Raw genomic sequence first — 23433 nt, 5'->3', positions numbered from 1 at the left:
CTCTACAGTCCCCTCCCCCCCTCCCGGGTCCCCTTAAAAATATCCCTGCTACCCTTTTTAAAAAACCCCTCAACCCCCTCTTTTTCACATGCCACCTCTCTGGGTCCCAACACCTGTCATTGAGGTAGGCCCTCGATAATGTGGAGGGCCACATCTGCGAGAGGGGGGCATCTCGCACTGCAATTAGCTCAGCCGCCAAATACATCAACCAAAAAGACCAAATGGAACTGGTATCCGGGTAGAGGTCCAATAAAGTTCTGTAATAAGAGATGGTAAAATGATGGTAGAAGCCATGTGGAATAACAGCTGGCCTCCACTGTTCTCTCACCACAGTGGGAGGAGTCCCAGGCCTTTGAGCACCTTTGCAGAATCAATGTCCCAATCACCCTCCCACAGCGATGGTCAGATGGTCATAACTTTGGAGGATTTGATTGGTCCGCCTCCAATCTTTCAGCAGTAACCGGTGCCCAAAAGCCGTCTCCCTCAGCACCCACATGACGGTCCAGACCACCTCGGTACATGGGCTCAAGAGTAGAATAAACAGAATAGAATAAAGAATTTATAGAGATAAATTGGTGATAATCCACGGGCGGGGGATGTTCCACAAAAAATGACATTTTTTGGTGATTTGTAAAAAAATCAAGACTAAAAGCCAGGTAGTATTATAATGAAACCTACTTAATTCCAAATCATAATTGTTCCAATGCTTTATATATTTTTCTTTCAAACAAATCTAAATCAACTAGAGAAACAAAAATGCAGGTATTAGCACAATCCTCAGGGTAATGTTTAAAAGGATAAGTGGTGAAGAAAGAAGCTTGACCTTTGGACAATAATTTACTTCACGAATGCAGATAAAATTTGGGGAGGAACTCATGTTGCTCTTCGTATTTCTACTTTCTTAGACTTTCAATGAGAAACAATTTGAAATATTTTTAAAAGCCCAACTATATCAATAGGTAGATAATCTCACCAAAGAAAATTCAGATAACAAGATTGGCTTTTGTTTGTGAAAGTCATGCCAATTCTTCAGCATGCCAGCTGGTTTTGTGCTTCATAGATATTTATTTATTAAATTAATATGCCTCCCATTTCACTCTTAAACAACTCTGGTGACCTACAATATCAGAAAACAATAATATAAAACAATTTAAACATTTAAACATTAAAAGGCCATAAACATCAAAAGTTAACAAAAAACTATGTAACAAAGGAACCAATACATAAATCGGATGAAGGTGGGATCTTCTTGGTCTACAAAACACATCAGGAATGGATGCCTGTTTTTAATCAACCATTTAATAGGAATGTTTTCTGCTAAATCAAATTTTAAAGCTTCTCTTTCCACTTTACCAACCCTTCTTCCAATTGTTTAATTTAGCAATTAGCACTGGAATCCTATGTGTAGGTACTAAGATATACAACTCCATTGTCTTCTGTGCAATTTTACTGGGGAGGTAGGAATATGGGATACAACCTGACTGATACATAAAAACTTTCAGTCCTGTGTGTGTTTCAACCACACAATTGTTCAATACTAATCACTCTCAGGTAAGCGTGGACACTACATTCAGATATAACTATATGACTCCTGAACACAGTCTCTATTTTGCTTACTCAAGAAATTGCATTTTAATAGTAGTAGAAAAGCATTGCTAGTTGTAGTCAATATATATATATTGGATACCTAAAGTAACACTGAAACTATTAATAAACAGAACACAGCAGATCTGTATCTATCACAATCACTCACAAGGCAGCTAAAGTTAAGGAAAACACTTTTGTAACTGAATGCAATGAGCATTTCACTCCTAGATACAAAAGTGACCGTGTGACTTGATAGGAAATGGCTTTCTGTTTCAGTAGTTTTCCCCAAATTGGGTCCTAGTGCAAAAAGGACCATGCATCCAAAACACCAGACACCGCAAAGAAGGAGCCCATTTTACAAGAGATGTAAATATTTACCATGTTCAAAATGCGCTCTATAAAACACAGGTCCAATATAGACAAAGAGGATTCACCAGCAATTTTCTCACATTCTCAGGCTGCCTGAGCAGAAAGAGGGGAGACAGTCTCACAAGTTTCTGCTCTTGGCCTTTAAATCAGCCTTGACTGATGTAGTAATAGTACCCTCATCAGTACTACATCATGTTGGGTTTATAACTCAGCATACGGTTAGGTCAGGAGTTGTAATTCCAGTCTATTTAGAGTTCATGAGATTTGACCAGATTACTTTAGAGTTAGGGTTACATAATGTATCAACACTGGAGAAACAGTATAGAAATGCCACAATGAAAATAGTTTTCTTAGATGGCTTAGAAATATATGATTGTCAAATTGTCAGTATCTCTGTACTCCCACTCACGCATAACCGATAACCGAAGCCCTAAATCCATGTGGTATTAAACAATGCTATTTGCTGGTGTCTTTGTCAAATATATTTAAGAAAGAAGTAAGCAGAAGTAGAGAAAATTCTTCAGTGCAGTACTCTGCTTACTTACAGGAAATCCAACGTTAGCAAAAGCATTTTTTAAAAAAGCTGAAGCCACCACAAAATAAAAGAACCCCAACAGTCTCTTTTGGGAATTTCGGTTCTGCAAGCAGCACAAAACCCTCTTAAGTGCTCCATTAATTTTCAAGAATTGGTCTGAAGCTCTAATCAAAAACCACCACCTGTTCCTGTATCAACAAGATATCTAGCAGAAACAGAAAAGTATTTTTCTTTAGATAGATGACTGAATTACCACAGTGTACAATTTGCACAAAAGACTATGGCATAAGTAAGACAGTCAGTCCTCCCATCTTCAACACCAATGTTACACATTCTCTCTCTAGGGCTGTAAAACACTGAAAGGACTTCACCTTGGCAGCTTGAGTTGTGCCTCTGGTGTGAAAAGGGTATGCAAGTAAGAAGCCATGTCAAGAACTCAAGTGACCATTGTTAAAGTGAGTTTATGGCTTTTAAATATTACACAAAAATAAGCCCAGTAACATGTCTGACTGAAGTTTGGAGATACATTCCATCGTGGTAATGGCAGCACTGCATTTCATTTTTTTAAAAAAATCCAAAAAATTGTATACATCCAAGTGACAAATATGTTTCTTCCTGAACCAGTGGTGTAGAAATCTCTGCAATAAGAATAAAAATAAGGGAAATACATTTTGTTGCATCTATTTTAGAAATTTTCAATCCAGGGGAGGGAAAATGGAAGCACTGCCTTGGTGGTACACCTTGAAAATGGTGCTTCAAAGCATTCCTTTTTCCCCCAAAGCGTAGGAGCCCATTGAGCTTTTCTCAATTTTTCGGTTTTAAAGAAACATTTTGCCTTAAATGTCTAGATGGAGGTCTCTGTTTTTTTAGGATAGAGATAACATGGCCTGTCCATGGTAGTCACTGATTAGCCAAGATATATTGTATATAGTTAAGGCTATATAGTAACTAATTACCAAAAAGGAAGAATTTTCCAGGTGCTACAATTTTTCAACCATTTGCCTATGCCTCCCTCCTCTCAAATTTTGTAGCCTAAAGTCCCCTGCAAGGCTCACCTTGCTATTTAGGAGTTATTGGCATTCCTCCAGCTGATGATATTGACAGCAATGCCGGATAACATTTTGGCAAAAGAAAAAAAAAAAGGGTAAGCTACTACCATCTTATAATACTTACTTTGGTTTCAAATTTAATGCTGGGAAATTCTAAATGAGATATTTCTGCCTTTTTATGCATGGATCCTTGCATATGGCTGGTGGTTGGGTATTATGCAATGTATACCAATTTTTGTGCAATCATGGGCAAAAGGATTGAGAGGAAAACCAAAAAGAAAGCTAAAATAAATAAGCATGCTTTTCACTATTATTCCCTGGGCCTCTCTTTTAGGTGACAAAAAGCGAACTTCTTATAAGATAGGCAGCTATATAAATGTTTTAAATAAACACATCTATCATCTATCTGAATGATTTTTTTTATGTATTTGCCCAAGGAAAACAGGAACCTACAGGCATAAATGCATGGATTAAAAGATACCTAAAAAGAATTCAGGTGAATTCCTCCCAATAGAGAAACAATTGGAAACAGGACAAAAATAATCATCCTGCAAATAGACCCCCAAATAAATAAAATAGTCTGTTTCTTAAAAAAAAAAACTAATGTTACAAATAAAGTCAGTAGTCCTTGGTATCCCTGAATTCAGGCATGCTCCACATTCTTTTGGTCGGCTCCATGCCCCTCTCCACGTCTTCTGAAATGGTCTTGATATCACTGCTGAAGGGGGAAATCCTGATGCGGGATCTGAATGTGGTGAGGGAGAGGCTGGTTTTGTTCTTGGTGTTCCATTGTCTTGCAAGTTTCTTGGCCTCCTCTTCCTCTTTGATCTTCTCGGTGGCATCGTGCAGAACAGAACGGAAAAGCCGAGGTATTTCTCCAGGCTCTGGTTCATATTCAGCAATAAGTTGCCGAAATCTAAGAAATAAATGAGCAAAAGATACTAGCCTTAGAAGGGCATATACAGTCCACCTTCACTTAAATCCTCAGAGCAGAGAGATATAGATGTTATCTTATATCAGGGGTGTCAAACTTGATTTCATTGAGGGCCACATCAGGGTTGTGTTTGACCTCGGGGGACCAGGGGGACATGGCCAGGAGGGGCGTAGCCAGCTCGACATCACTCATTGAGGCTCCATTTTCAGCAGCAATGGCCTGCCCGGACTCCATTTTTGGCTGCAAAGGCCTCCTGCAGCCCTCTGCTAGCAAAAATGGAGCTTGGGGAGGTCGCATGCACCCTGCCCGGGCTTCATTTTCACTGGCAGAGGCACTGCAGTCCTTTGTTGCTTCCAGGGTGGGCCCGCAGGCCAGATCTAAGCATCCCGTGGGCCGGATGTGGCCCGCGGGCCTTGAGTTTGACATCCCTGTCTTATGTCATTCTCTCCAGTGATGGGTTGCTACCGGTTCTCCCCGGTTCTTGAGAACCGGTAGTGGAAATTTTGAGTAGTTCAGAGAACCGATAAATGCCACCTCTGCCTGGCCCTGGCCCCAATCTATTCGCTGCCTCCTGAGTCCCAGCTGATCGGCTTGAAGGAAAAAATCAGGGGTCACTTGACAAAGAAGAGGGAAAAAAACAAGACACCTTAGCTTTAAATTGAGAAGCCAAGAAGCCTCCCAAATGATCGGCTAGAACCGATCCGCTCCTTGTAAACCACTCGGTGGTGATAGATTGGCAACTGAGGCCAAGCTGCCTGAAAGTGGTTTCCGATGCTCTTGGTGGTGGCAGAGCGGCAAAAAACTGTTTAAACTCTTGCCACAGTGCTTCAAAGGGCCACACTACAGCTGATCAGCAGTAAAAGGCAGTGTGATGGTAGACCAGTGCGCTCCAAAAACAAATGGGTAGACCAGTACGGCTCTGCAAGCAGTTAAAAGCCTGGTAGACCAGTACCTCTGCTAAATCCTAAAGAATTGTTTGTCACATGACCATCAAACCATGCCCACAAAATAAGCCATGCCCACAGAACCAGTAGTAAAAAAAATTAGAACCCACCCCTGATTCTCTCATATATCAGGATTTATACAACATCTACCACCATCCCTTTTGGAATGAAGGGCACATTTCTGTATTTCTGTATTTTTACACAGTGTATATTCTGTATGACGTTTTTATTTAAATTGACCTGTATCTGACTTGTACTGTTTTTAACTTATTACAGTACAGCAGTTATACTTACTTACTTACTTATTTCTATTTCATAATTCTAAATCACCCATCTCCCTCCCTTCCTTAAACACACTGTTTCCTGGTGGTCAATATAAATGAAGGAAATAATAGCTCATCATATATTTCCATCATTTGAATTTCCCCTTCTATATAAACTATGGGTCCTTTTTAAAAAGAATCACTTGGCATTATAAATTATAAGCAGTTATGTTAATTTGGTTAAATTGGTAGCAGGCAGCAAGTTATCCTATCCAAATTCTGCCAAGCTAAACATTATAATAAATAAACTTCTTAATTAAACCCAGTAGACAACTGCAAACTTTTGCATGTAAAGACAGAATATGCACTTGAAGCAACTGATTGCATTTGTGATATATTTCTGCAAATTATTCCCAGCAAGAATATCTAAACAGGCTCAGTACTGAGTTCTTCATACATACAAACAGAATGAACAGTCAGTAATTCATTCTAGACATGTCATTTAGAAAGCCGTGAATCATTTTTGAATTATTCATAAACAGTTTTTAAAAACCGAAAACGATGGTTTACTCTGCTTCTTTTAGTCCAGTTCAGCTACAGGTGAAAATCAATCAAGTTTCAGTGCTAGATATTCTACCCAATTCCCTGCATCTGGTGTTCTCTAAATGTGATGGATTTCAGAATCCATAATCTCCAGCCAGAACAGTCTTTGGGAATACGTTATTGCTACTTCATGCTCATCCTATATACAATGCATGACAGATTCCAAGCAAATACCTAATAATGATTGGTCCACAATAGGATGGATGTATTTTGGAACAGATATCTTCCAGCTGCAGACGCTCCCCTGGACTGATATCATAACCATGCTTGGGGTAGCTAACCAGCCAGCCATAATCAACTCCTGTTTTGATCCTGCGATACTCATTTTCTTTCTCCCGCTGTTGTTTCTCAGCTTCTTTGATCTGCCAGTCAAGCTCCATCATCAGGGTTTCAGTCACCATTTCCATTGGGCTTCTTTGAGAAATACGACTAGAAGGTTCATTCCATCCAAACCAGGATGCCAGTGCCATGTTCTCCTTTTTTCCTTCCTTTATCTGCAAAGAGCAAGTGAAAATAAAATGTTTTTCATGTTTACAACAGATAGGGTGGGCAACTTATATGTCTATTCATAGCTATATAAAGAGAGGGGGGGCATTCACATACAATATATACATGCGCAGCAAGTCTCTGAATTCTTCTGTGTTCTCATAGTCCTCCTATTGACCTCCAATGGACATCTGAGGGAGGGAGGGAGGGAGGGAGGGAGGGAGGGAGGGAGGAAGGAAGGAAGGAAGGAAGGAAGGAAGGAAGGAAGGAAGGAAGGAAGGAAGGAAATAAGGAAATCTCTTTAAGGAACTGGAACAGAGCTACCTGGATATGCTTATCCAGAGTCAAATTAATATTTTTTCCTTAGCTCAGACATTATCTACAGAATTATATACTGAACTAGCAGCAGTTTTCTAATTGGCTTTTCATAAATCATTCCCAATCCAGTTGGAGATACCTTGATCCTCAATGATACAGCTGAAATTTCCCTAGTTTTTTTTTTAGGATGAATATTTAATTTGATATTTGATTGATATTTCAAAAAGTGGAAACTTTAAAGAAAATGGCCATCCTCACATCAAACATTGTTCCATACTCAACAATACCCTCCCACACAAGTAGCCTTTTCTGGCAATGGATGCACCGATTTTCATTCTCTATACATGAGGATGATTGCATAATGGGCTTTCCCCACCTCTGTTGCTCAGGATTTTTTATGCTACCCCACAAAACAAGAAGAAACTACTTGCAGCTAGTCTCACTTGGGAAGGAAGGACTTGAAAGATCAACCATTACCTCAACCGTTCCCTCCATTGTCTTAAGGAACTCAAGCGTCTATAAAGTTAAACAATGAAAATTGCTCAGCTACATGAGTTTCTTCTTGTCCAAAATATGAGGTTAAGGCAGATGAAAAGGAATAGGAAATATACTTTAAAGCTAAATGACTCTAAATAAAATTTTTAGAGACTGCAAATTAAATAATTTGTAGAAACAAGGGATAAGTATATACAATTCAGAAAGTTTCCAAGTGTGTCTGTTGGAAATAGCAAGCTTTTGGAGGGACAAAACGATTGTCAATTTACCATATCAGTTTTCAGCCGAGTCAAACAAATGGCATCTACTATCCATTCAGGAGCCAGAAAAACCTGCACGTTTTCAGCAGCATATAAGGGACTAATGAAAATTTCCTAGTTAATCAATATATAATCATCATAATGACAAAGCAATCATGCCAACACAGAACTTACCTAAAACATAATTGTAAAGTCTTATAATGCTAATATAAACACCTCAAAATACAAGTATTTTTGAGAAAATGAAATATGGCAAATACAGATAGTCCTCAATTTACAATCGCAATTGAGCCCACAATTTATGTTGCTAAGTGAGAAATTTGTGAAGTGAGTTTTGCCCCATTTTATGACTTTTCTTACCATTATTGTTAAGTGAATTGCTGCAGTTGTTAAATTAGTAACACGGCTTTAAGTGAATTTGTCTTCCCCACTGACTGTGCTTGTCAGAAGATCGCAAAATATGATCACATGACCCTGGGACACTGCAACCGTCACAAATATGAACCAGCTGTCAGCAATCTGAATGTAAATCACATGACCATGAGGATGCTGCAACAGTCATGAGTGTGAAGAATCATAAGTCACTTTTTTCAGTGCCGTTGTAATTTTGAACGGTCACTAAGCAAAAGTTATAAGTCAGGGACTACCTGTAAAAATAAAGTCAAATGCAATTTTAGTGATAACAACAGTAAAAGTGTTATACATTATTAGAGCTTACTTCTGAGACATATCTACTTTAAAATAAGTCCCAGGAAATTCAATGGGAATTATACTCAGGCAGTTGCAAATTTACGGCTTTGCAGTCTAACAAAAGATATAAAAGGAAACCTATTTCAATTGGTGAAGAAGATAGAGAATTTCAAAACTCTGGCTGTCACACCAAAGTATTTGTTTCTTGGGAACAAAATAGTGTTAAGGACTCTTCTATCGCTCTGGATTCCAAATTCTCAGGTCTGGGATTTGTATCTTGCCAGTCATATGTGGTTTCTCCTGTTCCATTTTATCAATTCCTAAACTGCTCCAGGATCATGTGCTAATATTCAGTAATAACATTCTTTTCCCACAGGTCCAGGGTCTGCTTTTAGGATCAACAAACACCATTGCACACGGTCAAAAGCAGCAACCGATCTAACTGGGTGATCTTCATATGTCCATGTCTATTGTGTTCTGTCATCTTTGCTTTGATCTTCCATGTGGACATTTGCCTGCAATTTTAAAGTGGTAGATGGTACAATGGTGTGAGGTGCTGCTGATAGGGCATGCCCATAATCACTGTAGGTGGTTTTCCCAGATTTTCTGTTATTGGTGCAACACCCATATGCTGCTGGACTATATTGGTGCTGATGTGGTCAAGAAGGGAGATGCCTAATGATGCCAATACAACATTTGCATTTCCATAGTATGCAAAAGACATTCAGTACTTTAGGTAGTTGGTCTGCACTTAGCACCATACGGTGCTATTGGACAACCATCATTCTATACACTTTCTATTTTAAGTAAATTGACAGGCACCTATTACCAAACACTCCAGTAATTACATTCATCCTCATGCACATTTTCCTATTAATGCCACCGACATTTTACAGATGGAATCCTACATAACAGAAGGAGTTTGATTTCATTAGAACTTTGCCGTTGATCTTGACAGTGGGGTGCTCAGGCTGATCTCTAGATAATCAGTTTTCTTGATCTTAAGCCACAAACAAAATTGGCTAAGACTGTCATTCCATGTCTAGACAAAGCATGCAGTTCTTCCCTGGTGGATAGCTGTGAGCAAAACACCGAGCATAGAGCAAGGCCCAGGGGATACTATAATGCAGATCTTGCATGATAGTATCTATGACGAGAATGAACAGCAATGGTGATAACACCTTGGTGCAAGCTAACTTTCACAGTAAAGTTATCAGAAAGGCCAATTGTGCATCTTACTCTGGTTCTGATATTCTGATATTCTTTCACAAGTTCACCATGCATGATACAATGTTTTCCACATTTGTAATACTGATTAAAAGTATCTTTATACAACATAGATAATTTCCCAGGTGTCATATACCAAGGGTACATTATTTTGTACAAGTTATCTTTTAAATTGTAGCAGAGTGTGAACTTTAGTCTTTTAAACAACTCCTCTTCTCTTGCTCCATCTGTATGACCAACATTCTTAGCCCATTTCATCATATACTCTTTAACTTTCTCTTCTTCCACTTCAAATCTCAGCAAAAGTTTATATATTTTAGTAATCACATGTTCATTATCTGTACATAACTCATTTTCAAATTCCATCTTATTTGTATAACTTCAGTTATTCTTATCTGAATTACATCTTCTCTTAATTATGCTTATGAAAACAAATGAAAACCAAATCCATCTTCAATCAATTATTACCTTGACTTCATTTTAAGTTCCTCATATTTCTATATGAGCATTAGGGTAGTCATCATGTAGTGACTATTCACTCAGTGACTGTTCACTGAAGAGATTGGAGAGAAAGCAGGGGTGAAATGCTCCCGGTTCAGACTGGATCGCCCAATCTGGTATTGATTGCCCCGGGTGGTTCGGAGAACCGGTAGCAAAAATCCCTGCCCGTCCCCCATGCCCAGCTGAGTCAGGCGATCATCAGAGGCTTTTTTTTACTTTTAAAAGCATTTTTTCTACAACCTCTTCAGCCGAAGAGGCTGTAAAAAAAATGCTTTTAAAAGGTAAAAAAAAGATTGCGTCCCACAGCTGATCACCCCCCTTGTGCGCTGTTCTACTTACCACATGCCTCCTTTTGACATGCACTGCATGTGCGCGCCTCACATTTGGTGCGTGGTGCGCACTGCACAACCAACGAACCGGTAGTAAACCGGTTCAGATTTCACCACTGAGAGAAAATAAACTGTTTGCTCTTCTACACATCTAAAGTTATGCAGACAAAGTGGCAGCAGATACCTGGCACACTAAGATGAAACTGGACTGGGGGCAATAAACCAGAAAAAGTACTCCAGAAAAATGAGGGTGCTAATTAGAGAAATAAACAATGAAACAGCAACTTATAAACCATCATTGTGCAAGGCAATTCAGCCAGCAATTAGCAAATTATAAAAGGTATGAAAGAAACAATTCCAGCAGAACCAGAGAAACCCTTGGACTACATGTTGGACCAGCTCTAGATGCAAATCAGGTGAATGAATGGATGAATTACTGCAAAAGTGAAAGTGCATTCAGTGCAAGTTCTACTTCAATAAAACGTAGTAATGTCTGAAATTGTGTCCAGTGGCACAGTGACCTAGAAGTGCAAATGCTCGCCTCATGCTCAAGAGGCTGAGAGTTCAATCCTAGGCCATGACAGACATTTCTTTGTCGGGGTGCAAAGAGTAAATATCTGTTGCGAACTCTGCATAGGCATCAGGAAGGGCATCCAGCCGGTAAAGTGTCAGCTCCATTCAGTAGGTCCAACTCCACTCTGATACAAAGGATTACAGGGTCGTAAAAAGCAAAAAAAAATGTTTTAAACTGTGTATATTTATAATTCACTATAGATTCTAAACTGATTATTTAATTGGCATCTAGAGAAATTAGGGAAAGGAACTGCACTGAGTGTTTGTATGTTTTCTCTGAACAATTTACTAGAACTGTGCAACAATTAGCTCTTTCAGAAGGCCTGGTTGTAACTATTTGCAAATTGCTGATCAAAACAAGGACCTGTTTAATTTAGAAAGGAAAATTTTGTAATACTAGATATATTTCAAGATTATTGAGCAAGTTTGTTTCTTGAGAAATGATTACATGGAATAATTCTTCTTAATGGCAAATTATGAGGGATGAAAATAGAGCTATTACTCTAGGTCAACCTGTTAATTGTACCTTTAAGTGTTTTGACAATTTATAAAAACTTGCCAAACCTGGTGAATAACAACATATTCAATTAAAACATTTCTTATGTTCTTAATTTGAACCTAAAGTTTTAAAACTCTCAGAAAATCCTGTCATTTTAATTATATTAGGCAAAGATTTATCTGCAACTGACAAGTTAAATATAAGCCAATGCTGCTTTTGATTTTTCATTTGAGTAGTTTAATAGTCCATAATACTGAACTCTCTTCCCCTTACAGTGCATAAGTCCTTATATAAGGTATTTAAAGCAAGTTTCAGCAAAATATATTTTGCTTTGTGAGGCATAACCCATCCCCTTCCAGCAGTTTATCCAGATAACTCAGAGCAGTTCCAGATACCAAATTCCTCCCATTGCACAGGCAGTTGCAATATTCTTCTTTCCCTTATCAATTTTATTCTGTGAACAGATGAGCTCTCTTACTAGATCTAGTCCAGTATAATATGCTTTTAACTGCTCTTGGAAGTATCGTTTGCCTCCCACATTGATTACCAAGAAAGAATCATTTTCAATTATCTTGATAAGACTTCGAAGTTGTCCTGTAACATCCCAATCTATGCTCTCAGAAGGCACTTCATAATCCAAGGGGTCCAAGCTGACATAGGTTTGATTGGATTTCTTTTAGCACTGAGTCACCAATACTACAGTTTTTCTTTTTGTCTTCTTGCAGAGTGCTGTTGCTTTGCCCAGTTGCTATTTCTTGGTGGAACATCAAGAGCACCTTCTGACTCTCTTTCAATCCTTTGTACAAGTCCACAAAGAACTTGAGATGCATACATTTTCAAAACATTCCAATAGATATGAATGTAATATATAATACTGTTCGTAACCAGTTACTTGGATTTCTCACTGATATCTATCCCACCACAATTTACTTTCAAGTATTATTTTCAGAATATAGCTACTACAGATTTGGTATCTATGACTGTTTAAAAAACCTATCAGCTTTAATAACCAAGAGAAGTTTTTGAAAGAATAAATTGGAAATTGTTTAAGGCAGCGCCCGCAATCTTTTGGGCACCAGAGACTGGTTCCATGGAGAGGGTTTTTTCCAAGGACCAGGGGGGGCGCGTGATTTTGGGGGCTGCCTGCATCCAGTGGCTGGGGCTTTGCTTGTTTGCACGGCCTGGTTTCCTGCATGCCATGGACTGGTGACGGTTATTGGACCAGGGGTTGGGGACCCCTGTATTAAGTATCACACGGGATTTTGAATCAGCTGAATGACAGCTCAAGTCAATGCCATATAATTCTTGATATTACAGATAAAAATAATTGTGAATCTACAGCAGAATAGACTGAAACATCCCAACTTTAATGAGATTAAACCTCTTAAGATCTATAACCAATCTGAAATAAAAGCTTACATAACAGTCTAAACAGGACATTACTTGTTTTTCTATAGGCTGTTTTGCTTTTGGATGTATTTATTGATATAATACTAAATCCACTCATCACCCAAATCTGTGAGAGACAATAAATTGAGAAGAAGTCAAAATATGTATTCCACATCCATTGTGGTCAAGTCATAGGTTAGCCATAAATTTAACCTATCCATATAAACTCAGCAATCCTTCTTTCTTTAAGGAGCAAAGTAAGCAATGCACATAAGTCCAAGAAACAATGCTGCCTGTATGTTAAGTGCGTACTTTATATTTCCTATCATCTGTTTTATACCTAAGTTTCCAAATGGATTACATTTTCCAGGAATAAAGATTTATGTGCTTATCTGGAAAGCTATAGGTAAAAGCAACCAAAAAGAGTTTAAATACCACCACCAAAAGCACAATTTTCCAACTTTCTTTGCCTAGCAAGCAAGCTAATACAGGATACTGTTACTTGCATTTGTCATCATAAAGCCAATACATAACAATATTTTTTTAGAATGGGATAGAACATAATGGTTCTATTCCCTCTTCCCCATTCATTTCTATGAGGTGTAAAAGGACTTTCTGTCAAGTTATGGCATAAGGTTTGCCTCACTGCCAGTGGAAAGCTGCTTTATTTATACAAATTCGTTCTCGTCCCCATAAGTATTGATTTTGTTACACAGTTAAGAGTTTTAAAACATGCCACATTCATTTTTTAAGTCTGCATCTAAAATATATATTCTTCAGTTGCACTTGTGTCCATTTAAAAATTAGAAGTGTTATTATTTAAAAATGCCTAGTATTTGAGACATCTGACCATACATTCTTTCATACACATTTCAAGTTCATGTTGTCTGTCAGACAGCCTTTCAGGTGCAGTACAACTATTTGGAGTCAGGTCTCCAGAGCACTGTAAGAATGCAACTGCAAAGAATGGAAAGAAATATTCATTGATGGAAGGAAACTTACTAGGTCAGTGTTTCTCAACCTTGGTAGCTTGAAAATGGGTGGACTTCAATTCCCACAACCCCCTAGCCAGCAGTGCTGGCTGGGGGATTCTGGGAGTTGAAGTCCACCCATCTTCAAGCTTCCAAGGTTGAGAAACACTGCACTAAGTAGATAGTATTTGCTTAAACAATATTTCTTTAGTTTCTGCATTTAGGCCAGTCTTCTCCAACAGGGTGCCTTCCAGATAGGCTAGATTCAGGTGAAAACAAATTGAATTCTAACCCAATGCAATTGGAGGGCACAAGAGTCTAACAAGCTAAACTAGGTTACTGTGGAGCATAGAAAAAGCAACAAACTTAGAAGTGCAATCACCTTCTGAGGATACATGGATTTATCCATAATATTTAAATTTTCTTTCACTAAAAATCAACTGAATTTATAAAGTCCTTAATCTGGAGTTGGTTTATGAAATGTATCTCACATTCTACAATTTGAGGTTTAGTACTTACTAAATCATTCTTTAGGGATAAAAAATAGTATTGGTTCTTTATGGTCTTCCAATTTATCACAAAAATATCCTTTATTTTAACTTATTGTATTGAAAACATTCTACTACATATTATTGCATTTTATATTCTAGAAACCTACCATAGGATCATCCCAATCTGTCATCCATTTAAACCAAATGGTTTTTAAAATAGAATATTCTCAGTGACAGCTTTTTAAAAAATCACTGATTTGGTTTTTCACTAAATATAATAGCTATTAAAATTCAACACTTTCTCAATGCAAATGACATTCTGAAGTCATGTGATAAAGAGAGAACTATTTTGCTCGATAATATGATAAAACATTCCTAGTTTGCAACCTTCTCAAGAAAGCATTGACTAAACCAGGCAAGTTCCTATAAATAGCTTTGCAATAATGCTGCTAAACCTTAATACTTATGGGGGTGGGAGTGGGGGTGGAGAACAGCTATGATTAAAATAATGCTGAAAATCCCCATTTCAAAACAAATTGCAAAAAACAAATTCTCTACAGCTTAAATGAAATTGAAGTTAATTCACTATCTAATTTTTAATCTTCTTAACAGATTCCAGATGTTAATAATTGCTGTATGAAAACAATGTATAAATTCAAAATACAAATATGAAACAATTAGAGAAATCTGATGCAATATTCCACTTGGTCTTTAAGTTTAATATAGGAATGGTGACTTTGAGATTCATTCAAATAAGCTTAAATAATTTTTCTATCTGAATACTTCTCAACTCTTCAAGCCCCAATAGCAAAGATGATTAAGAGGTAAGATGAGCAGAAGGTGGTCCTTTGCACACATGTAGGCTAATTGTGTATAGATTAATGCCTATGTTAAGAGTATTTTCTCCCAACAAATGGCTACTACTTTAAAGTGAGTAAAAAGCAAATTGTATCTTTCAAGTCAATGTCTTCATTATTTCATGGACACAATTGTCATTATCATGACAGCAGCATAAAAGTGTTTTGGCACTGCCTTCCTTCCAGACTTTCCCCCCAAGTTCTCAGTCTATTGAACACCCCCTTTACTCCTTGGAAGCCTCTTCTCCAGGTATTAAACAAAGTAAAGTTTGCTTAGCTTTCAAGAATAAAGTTGGGTAGGTGCTTCCACCTACTGAAACCTCTTAAAGGACAATGGTATAAAATAAATGGAGGAAGGAAAGATGGGATCAGTCGTTACTCATAAAGTGCTGAGCAACCAGCGATGTTAGTATTATGTGGACTCCTTGGTGCTCTCTGAGCTGTTATTTGCAGACATTTTGTTACCCAACAAGGTAATATCATCAGACCAAGTAATACACAGTTCAATCCTGAACCCATAGTTCAAACTATATATTCCCTTCTATTGGAGGTGTTAATATCAGTTATAAACCTTAGTATAGGATGTACATTTCCTTCCTTTTCCTGCACTTTTTGTTATGCAAAGTCCTCTGTTTGGACAGGAATCCATGCACATAAGATTATTTCCATTTACTTAAAGGCTAGGAAGTTTCTGCATAATGCACATTTTGGTACTATTTTCATGACAGTCTCCCAATTGCAGGATTCGTTTCCTTCCACTTATTAGCTACATCCCTGAACCTGGTCTTCATTAACTTTTCACTTACTAAGAGTTGAACTAAATTCTGACGATGAACAAAATCACCACCTCCACGGTCAATGTTCCAACTTCTCCCACTAGAATTATTGCTGCCTGAGAATTCTGCCAGTTTTTCTAACCTGTTCAAAGCATTCCAGATTCTGGAGAAATCTACATAAAGCTTTAAGAAAAGAATAGTCTATGGAAGCTAGACAGATTATCTCTACATACAATCAAATTAAGAAATTACTTCATGTCTGTAAATTAAAAAAAAAAGATGTGCATTTAATATCTTTAAGAAGCAATAGAAACTTAAGCTTTCTTCCCTAACAATACTTAAAACTAAAGCAAAGGAAGGAGGTAGGTGAGAAATAAAATGAAATAGAGGCACGTGCAACAGGAATGAAAGCAAATACTGGCATGTGCAACCAGCCTCGAATGGGAAAAGAGAAAGTAACTGTTGTTACCCAGGACACTAAGTATACATCGCAAAATTTCAGAATTGTCTCTACTCCTCCTGTTATCTCACACACCTCACATTTGTCCATTTGGAATAAACGACTTCATTGCAGAATAGTGATGTTCACCTCCAGTTGGAATTAAGCGCCACCGATCTTCAGTGGGTCTCACTTCCAAGCAGCATTTTATATATGCGTGTGTATATCTCTACACATACACGCAGAGAAAGAGCATTTATTTACAACCTGCATGTTCGCACCGTCACCTGCGCTTTACTTCATTAGGAGGACTAGTCAGGCAGAAGCAGAAAACTAACCCTTGCGTCTCTTCCCGTCTTTTCCTCAAACTTTCTGCAAGTTGTCAACTTACCGGATGGCTTGTTCGCTCTGAGAAACAAATCCAAGCACAACTCTAAAAAAAAAAAAAAAAAAGTCCCTCGGCCAAGGCGAGAGGGATGCTCCCAGACTGCGCGCCCGCCCAAGTGTCGATAACCCAATTCACCGCGAGGTTGCGCGCAGCAACTGCTTCTCCACCCCCAGTCCCTGCCTTTGCTTAAATAATCAGGGCGGGCTGAATTATTTTCTCCGAAGAACACCCCGCCTTCCTGGCTCCTGATTGGCTGTTGCTATAGTGACCATCCTAAGCTTCTTTGGCCTGTGGCAGGAGGGAGAGCTGGCTGTAGTAGGTCTAGATGAGAGGGAAAAGTCGGGGTAGGAGGGCGGAGGGGAGGGGTGTGGAATGGTGAATTATAGCGCTGTTCACCTATCCATGAACGGGCAGAAAATTAAATTGACTTGGAATACTCTCTGTCCATTGCTTATTCCTATTCTGTTTTTATTTGCCAGGGAATTCTTCTAAGAATCCTTCTAAGATAATGGGTGACAAAACCTATGAGATTGTACAAGCCTGGAGGCAGGCTGTCCTTGGATGGTTTTGGAATAAGAGGGAAAGTACTTCTGTAAACACTGGCCCAGCTAAGGGCAATTTAAGCCTGTTGAGCCCCTTTCCCTGTTTGTATCAAATCAAGGCACAAACATGGCTGTAGTAAATCTTTTTATCTGCCCAAATTAAAATCAGTGGAACAAATAACTCATGACCGAATAAGATTACATGACAGTTCCACACAGTCTTTTTAATTTGTATAGTTTTCATATTTAATACATCTGTATAAAATTTTCTGTAACTCATTTGCATTCTCAGCTGACATGGCATTGTCTACATATAAAACATACATTCACATTCTGGTATATTTTTCCATAACTGCATTAAACAACGAAGGGAACATGGTACATTCTTATTTTATTCTTTATTTAGTATTGAATCATTGATGAAGCATTCTACTTATTTTCAGACCGGTTATGGTGCATCCATGCATGCATGCATCCATTCATATTTATATGGCTTCCTATTTCACAAAAAAGTGAGTGGCATACAACTTTTTAAAAAAATAATATATGATTTATATTTATAATATAAGTACAATTAAGTAAAAATATTAAAATTAATATTAAAAAACAAGGAGAGGACAACAAATATTAACACAGTAGAACCACCTCAACAATTCACCATTCCCTTGAGATCCCCAGGCCTGATGACTTAATCAAAATTTGAGGGACTTGCGGATAGTTACTAGGGATGGAGCCAATCTCACCTTTGGTGGGGAGAGGGAGAATGATATTCCATAAGGCAGATACTATGGGATAAAAGGACTACTTCTTGGGTCCCACTAGATGTACAGAAGCTACTTAGCAGATGGAACAATATACCTTTCCTGCTAAACCTGATAGACAGATGTAACTGGGAAGAGATGGTCCCTCAAATAATTCAGTTCTATGAAGGACTTTACTCAGCACCTTGAATTGGATCTGGAGACAAAACAATTTATGACGTAATATAAATGTAATAAAACATTTCCTATGCTGATGTTTGACTGTGCTATACAATTCAACATAGGCTCTTTTCAAGGCAGCTAAGTCTCCAAATGTAGTTCCAGCTTTTCCTGTGAAGGCAGTACATTAGAAGCTCTGTCAACGTTAAAAGCATTGGTAAGGAAATATCTCTGAAAAGATGATCCAGCGAGTCCAAAATTGTCTAGTACATTACTAAAATTCACATATCTGTAACCTTCAACTGGGCAAAATGGTGCATCACAGAACAAAATATTTTGAACCAAGGTGATGAGCTAATTCACAGAATGTGTCCAAAATCCAGGACCCATAACTCCCATGAAATTGAAATTTAGCCATTTTAAAAAAATATTTTATGACACAAAAACTATCCTAAAACATTTTATGACACTCTTCTTAAAAATCTCCAGTCATGGAGCACCCATAGCTTCTGAAGACAAGCAGTTCCACCAATTAATTGTTCTCACCGTTAGAAAATTTCTCCTTAGTTCTAGGTTGGATTTCTCTTTGATAAGTTTCCATCCGTTACTTCTTGTCTTGCCCTCAGGTGCCTTTGAAAATAGATTGCCCTGCTGTTCTTTGTGACAGCCTCTCAAATATTGAAAGACTGCTATCATGCCAACCTTATCTTCATTAGATTAGACATACTCAGTTCCTGAAACTGTTTGTCATACATTTTAGCCTCCAGACACCTAAGCATATTTGTTGCTTTTCTCTGCACTCTTTCCAAAGTATACTGTTCAAAATGGACTACTTTCAAGGCAGATTCATCACTTAAAATCTATCTGAACTTTTAAGAATTCCAGTTTTTCTAGTATGTTAGAAGCTCTCCCATTTGTTGAAGGCATTGAGGAATCTGGTCTGGAAAGATTTCTATCATCTACTATTTCTGTAGCAACATCACAACACATATTTTGTCATTTGCCTCTTCTTCTGGATGGCCCTGCAATGGCATTGTTTATGTACAAATAGAGAACCCAGATCAGCTGATTTCAATAAAAATACAGTCCTTGGACATTGTACGTCTCTGGTTGTTAAGTTGTTGTTAAGTGACCTGGCAGTTTCCCTCCATGTGCAAAAGGAAACTCCTGTGCTAGGCAGGAGAAAAAAAGCTTGGATATCCGCAATTTCTGCTTCATTTCTCCAACCCAGCACAGGAGTTCTGTTCCTGCAGGAGAACAGAACTCCTCTGCTGGGATGGAGTATGGAAGTGAGGACCTTGAAGATCCATTCCTCATTTCTGCAGTCCAATGAAGGATTTCTGCATGAAAGTGAGATGAAATCCTTTGGCAGGCAGTAGCAGCTTGCAACCTTCCCTGCCAGCTTCCCCAATGACTTTGTAAGGAATCTGGCAAAGAAGATTGTGTTGGGAAACACCAAACTAGTCAGAAAGAGGCAGAATTAGCCTCAAGTCCTTGCCCAGTTGCAAGAGGTGCAGAACCTACTCCCCCTTAGGCTCCATAGAGCATTAGCTATCTGTTCCTAGGCTGGCAGTCTAGGCAGTATAATAGAATATAATAAAGTAGTACATTTGAACTGTACACATGTGGATCTGGTTGCTTGTGCCTGACAGTTTGCAAATGGTGATCACGTGATCACAAGGTGCTTGTCAACCAGTCATAAGTGCAGACAAGTGGCTAAGGACCATCATGTGACTGGGAAGGGGAGGGATTTGCAATGTTTTATGATGGTCAGGAGTGCTTTATGGACCATAAAGCACCTTTCTGAGCCATCATAAATTTAAACAAGTCATTAAATGACCAGTCATAAGTGGAGAACTGCTTGTACAATACGACTGTAAAATAATAAAACTGGGAAATATATAAATTAAAAATACTGAGTTGAATTTCCAATTAATCCTGTTCAGTCATGATTTATTTGCTCTTCTGATTTCAATATGGCTCTGCTGCAAGCATTATTATACTACCCATTATGTGCTTTATTTGATTTCAGTTTAGTCTTATTCATTGTGATTTTTGGTTTAATGTTATGTAAAACAAACATATGGCTTGTTCAATAAATCATGGATAAATATAGTACTTAAATCTAAAATATGTGTGAATATAAACCAATGTAATCTGAAGTAGCAGTCATTAAAAAACAGAAGTGTAAACTGCATATTAACCATCTATGGAAATAAACATTACTTAACTTGGTATAAAAATCATTAGAGAGAGACCAAGCTGAATCTCTGCCTGGATATTTATACAGCTGCAGAAGCACCTCTGAGCTGGTGTTGTTTCTTGTGTACAATTACAGTCCAAGAGGAAGATGAATAGAATCTAGCAAATTTCTAGGAGACAAAAAGTTCTTAAGGCAATGAATTCCCAATCACTATAATACCGGGAGTCATAGTTCTAGCTCATTTGAACTGTACTGAGTTGGGCAATAAATCTGTAAAACTTATGACTATTACTTTAACTTTAGAAACATAGAGGTAATGTGTTTGATTTTTGGATTAAATTAAATCAGAAGAGTTTATTATCTAAAGAGGCCAGGTTGGGAAAAGTTAAGAGTTTATCCAGGTCTAGCTTACAGTGCTTCCAATAAAAAGCATTGTTCCACATGTGCTCCTTAATTATTTTTTATAGTAAAAAAAAGTAAAATGGAAGAACTGATGAGATAATTTCTAATGTCTTCTTCACCCTTCAATTCTCAGTTTGGGATAGGGAGAATTACACTGTATTAACTTTGTCTTGGAGTAACAAATGGTTGAAATAAAATGTAAGACAAAAGTCCACAATTTCATATATACACATCTGACTGTCAAATGTTGCTGGGCACAACAATTTTAAAAGTGTGATTGAAGTGCTTCAGCCAAAGCAAATGCCAATTAAGTGCAGCCTAATAAAACAAAGGATATTAAGATATTTGCATATCTCTATTGTTTTCCATTTGTCTCTACTCATTTGTTTTTAGTTTATCTCTTCTCCTATTAAAATCAATTAATTTAGGGTAGCCAAATAGCGAAGCTGAGTTACTTTTTAGATCAGAGAAGTTCAGATTTTTTAGGCACTGAATCTTTTTTTCCTCAGTTGGTGGTTCCACATTCAACCCTTGGATTTGAAATGGGTTTTTAAAAACACAATACTTATAAAGATAGTAAAAGTGCCAGAGCATGGGAAGTTTCTGGAAACATATAGCTGGAAATATCAGGATGAAAAAATGGAGCACATATGTCTAATTATTTTAAAAAATAAGAGATTTAGCAAGAACAGTTTTCATTTTATATAACTGAAATTGTCTGTCAAGGCAAAAGTAAAAATGGATTTTAACATTTTTATTAAATGATTCTACTAACTAGACTAACCAAGGAGTTAAGACTAATGAGGAGTTTTCAGCTCCCCATTAATCATGGAAGATTAAGTGTCTGTCGTCATAAATCTCAGCTTTAGTCTGACAGATTATCTCCACTGTCCTGTATGTCTCAAATTATATAGTAATTAGTATATAATCTGTGTAGCATAAGCTTCCTAGGTTTTTAATTAAAAGTGAACTGAACAGATGACTCGGTCTCCATTGGTTGCCATCCAGAAATAACTTATTAACTCTGATCAACTCAGAAAAATAATTTCTTATGTTCCAAATAATAATTTGGAACATAACAAATGCCAGGAATATTAAGCATCTGAGCAACATTTAATTTGTAGGGATGCTTCATAGTTAGTCTGAAATTTGCTTGAAATGGTATAGGGTTTTCTGCCTGGGCAGGGGATTAAGACTAGAAGACCTCCAAGGTCCCTTTCAACTCTTATTATTCTGAATTTGTAGACATAAGTCCTCTTGATTTCTGCTTCTTATTCAGTTGGGACCTCCATATAAGTTAGCCAGTAGTTATATGGGAATAACATGGTTTATGAAGATTTCTTGCCTAGGGTAACAATCAGACTCAAAACATTCGTGATAGATTTTTTTTTTTTTGCTTTGTATTAATTAACAGTTCTTCCTTCTGAATCAAATCATGAAATTGTTTTGTTTTGTTTTGTTTTTAATTTATAGGCAAGTTGGAGTACATTGGTGGTGAGCAGAGGGAGGAGAACATTGCTTGAATCTTGAACTACTTCTTTAGTTCCAATCCATTTGGAACTAATTTTTAGATCAATACAAAGGCTAATTACATGAATGGAGTTACATATAATTTGCTCAATAACTGCTGTAGTAATAATACCAGCCTTTAGTTATTGGCAGAAAATTGGAGGCTGCTCTGTAAGGCCACCTTTGTTCAAAAAAGATGCACTTATAACTCATGATTCAGTTATGTAATAATTTGCATGTGAAAAGTGTGGTTTTTTTTCAAACTACCAACCAACCTAAATTAGTGAGTTAAAAGGCTGCCAACTTTCATAGTAGTGTCTCCTTGTATAAATTCATTAAATTTTCAATTTTATGTGAATCAGGCCAAAATGATTTTCCTCTCAAAAGGGGCTTCAAAAAAAATTAGTGTTGAAATTTTAATGGTGAAGCAGAAATAGGAAAGTACAATAAATAACATATAAAAACTTCTATAATTAGATATGTGATACTAGGAAGCCCTTTATAGCTTCTGATGCCATTCATACAAGATGGACATCATTTATTGTTTTAATGTGATCTGTTTAGGAACCAAGCAAAAAGCAATATAAATCTTATGCAAATAAAATAAAAAATTAATGTTTTCTGATCAAAATTGGAAATATTGACATGTTAAAGTCTTTAAATACTATTTATCTAAATACTTTAAATTCTATCTATCTATCTATCTATCATCTATCATCTATCACAACTAACCTCCATCAAATCCATATCTGCAGCACTGCCCAAGCTGATATCATCCAGGAAAGTCAAATACAGGGCCTAGCAGTTAAAATTTCTCAGAAAAACATTAACTTTTACTCTCTAGTTCCTATATCTATTAGTAGGCATCTATATTAGTTCCATTT

The 23433-nt window shown here is 37.4% G+C and overlaps 1 protein-coding gene across 2 annotated transcripts; it reads right to left on the bottom strand.

Annotated features, from left to right (window-relative positions):
- Positions 1-996: 996 nt before the first annotated feature.
- RD3 (RD3 regulator of GUCY2D) lies at positions 997-17170 on the bottom strand. Of its 2 annotated transcripts, none has more exons than XM_034427764.3 (3): positions 16977-17170; positions 6459-6778; positions 997-4456 (listed from the first exon to the last, which is right to left on the bottom strand). In XM_034427764.3, the coding sequence occupies exons 2-3, from the start codon at positions 6752-6754 to the stop codon at positions 4159-4161; spliced, it is 594 nt and encodes a 197-aa protein (XP_034283655.1). In that variant the 5' UTR covers positions 6755-6778; positions 16977-17170; the 3' UTR covers positions 997-4158. The 2 variants fall into 2 exon arrangements, with proteins under 2 accessions (XP_034283655.1, XP_087739326.1); XM_087883200.1 differs by lacking the exon at positions 16977-17170 and adding an exon at positions 8204-8325.
- Between the last annotated feature and the right edge of the window lie 6263 nt (positions 17171-23433).

This window comes from Pantherophis guttatus, chromosome 1 (genome assembly GCF_059756535.1).
Source record: "Pantherophis guttatus breed Tessera chromosome 1, ASM5975653v1, whole genome shotgun sequence".
Taxonomy (NCBI): Eukaryota; Metazoa; Chordata; class Lepidosauria; order Squamata; family Colubridae; genus Pantherophis; species Pantherophis guttatus.
Note: the sequence above shows the minus strand (reverse complement) of the source record. Positions and strands in the feature narration are given on the sequence as shown.

Excerpts from the sequence above, each read along its gene's own strand:
- RD3 (XM_087883200.1), bottom strand. Across the intron at positions 4,457-6,458 it reads TGTGGACCAATCATTATTAG|ATTTCGGCAACTTATTGCTG; the intron begins GTATTTGCTTGG and ends TTTATTTCTTAG.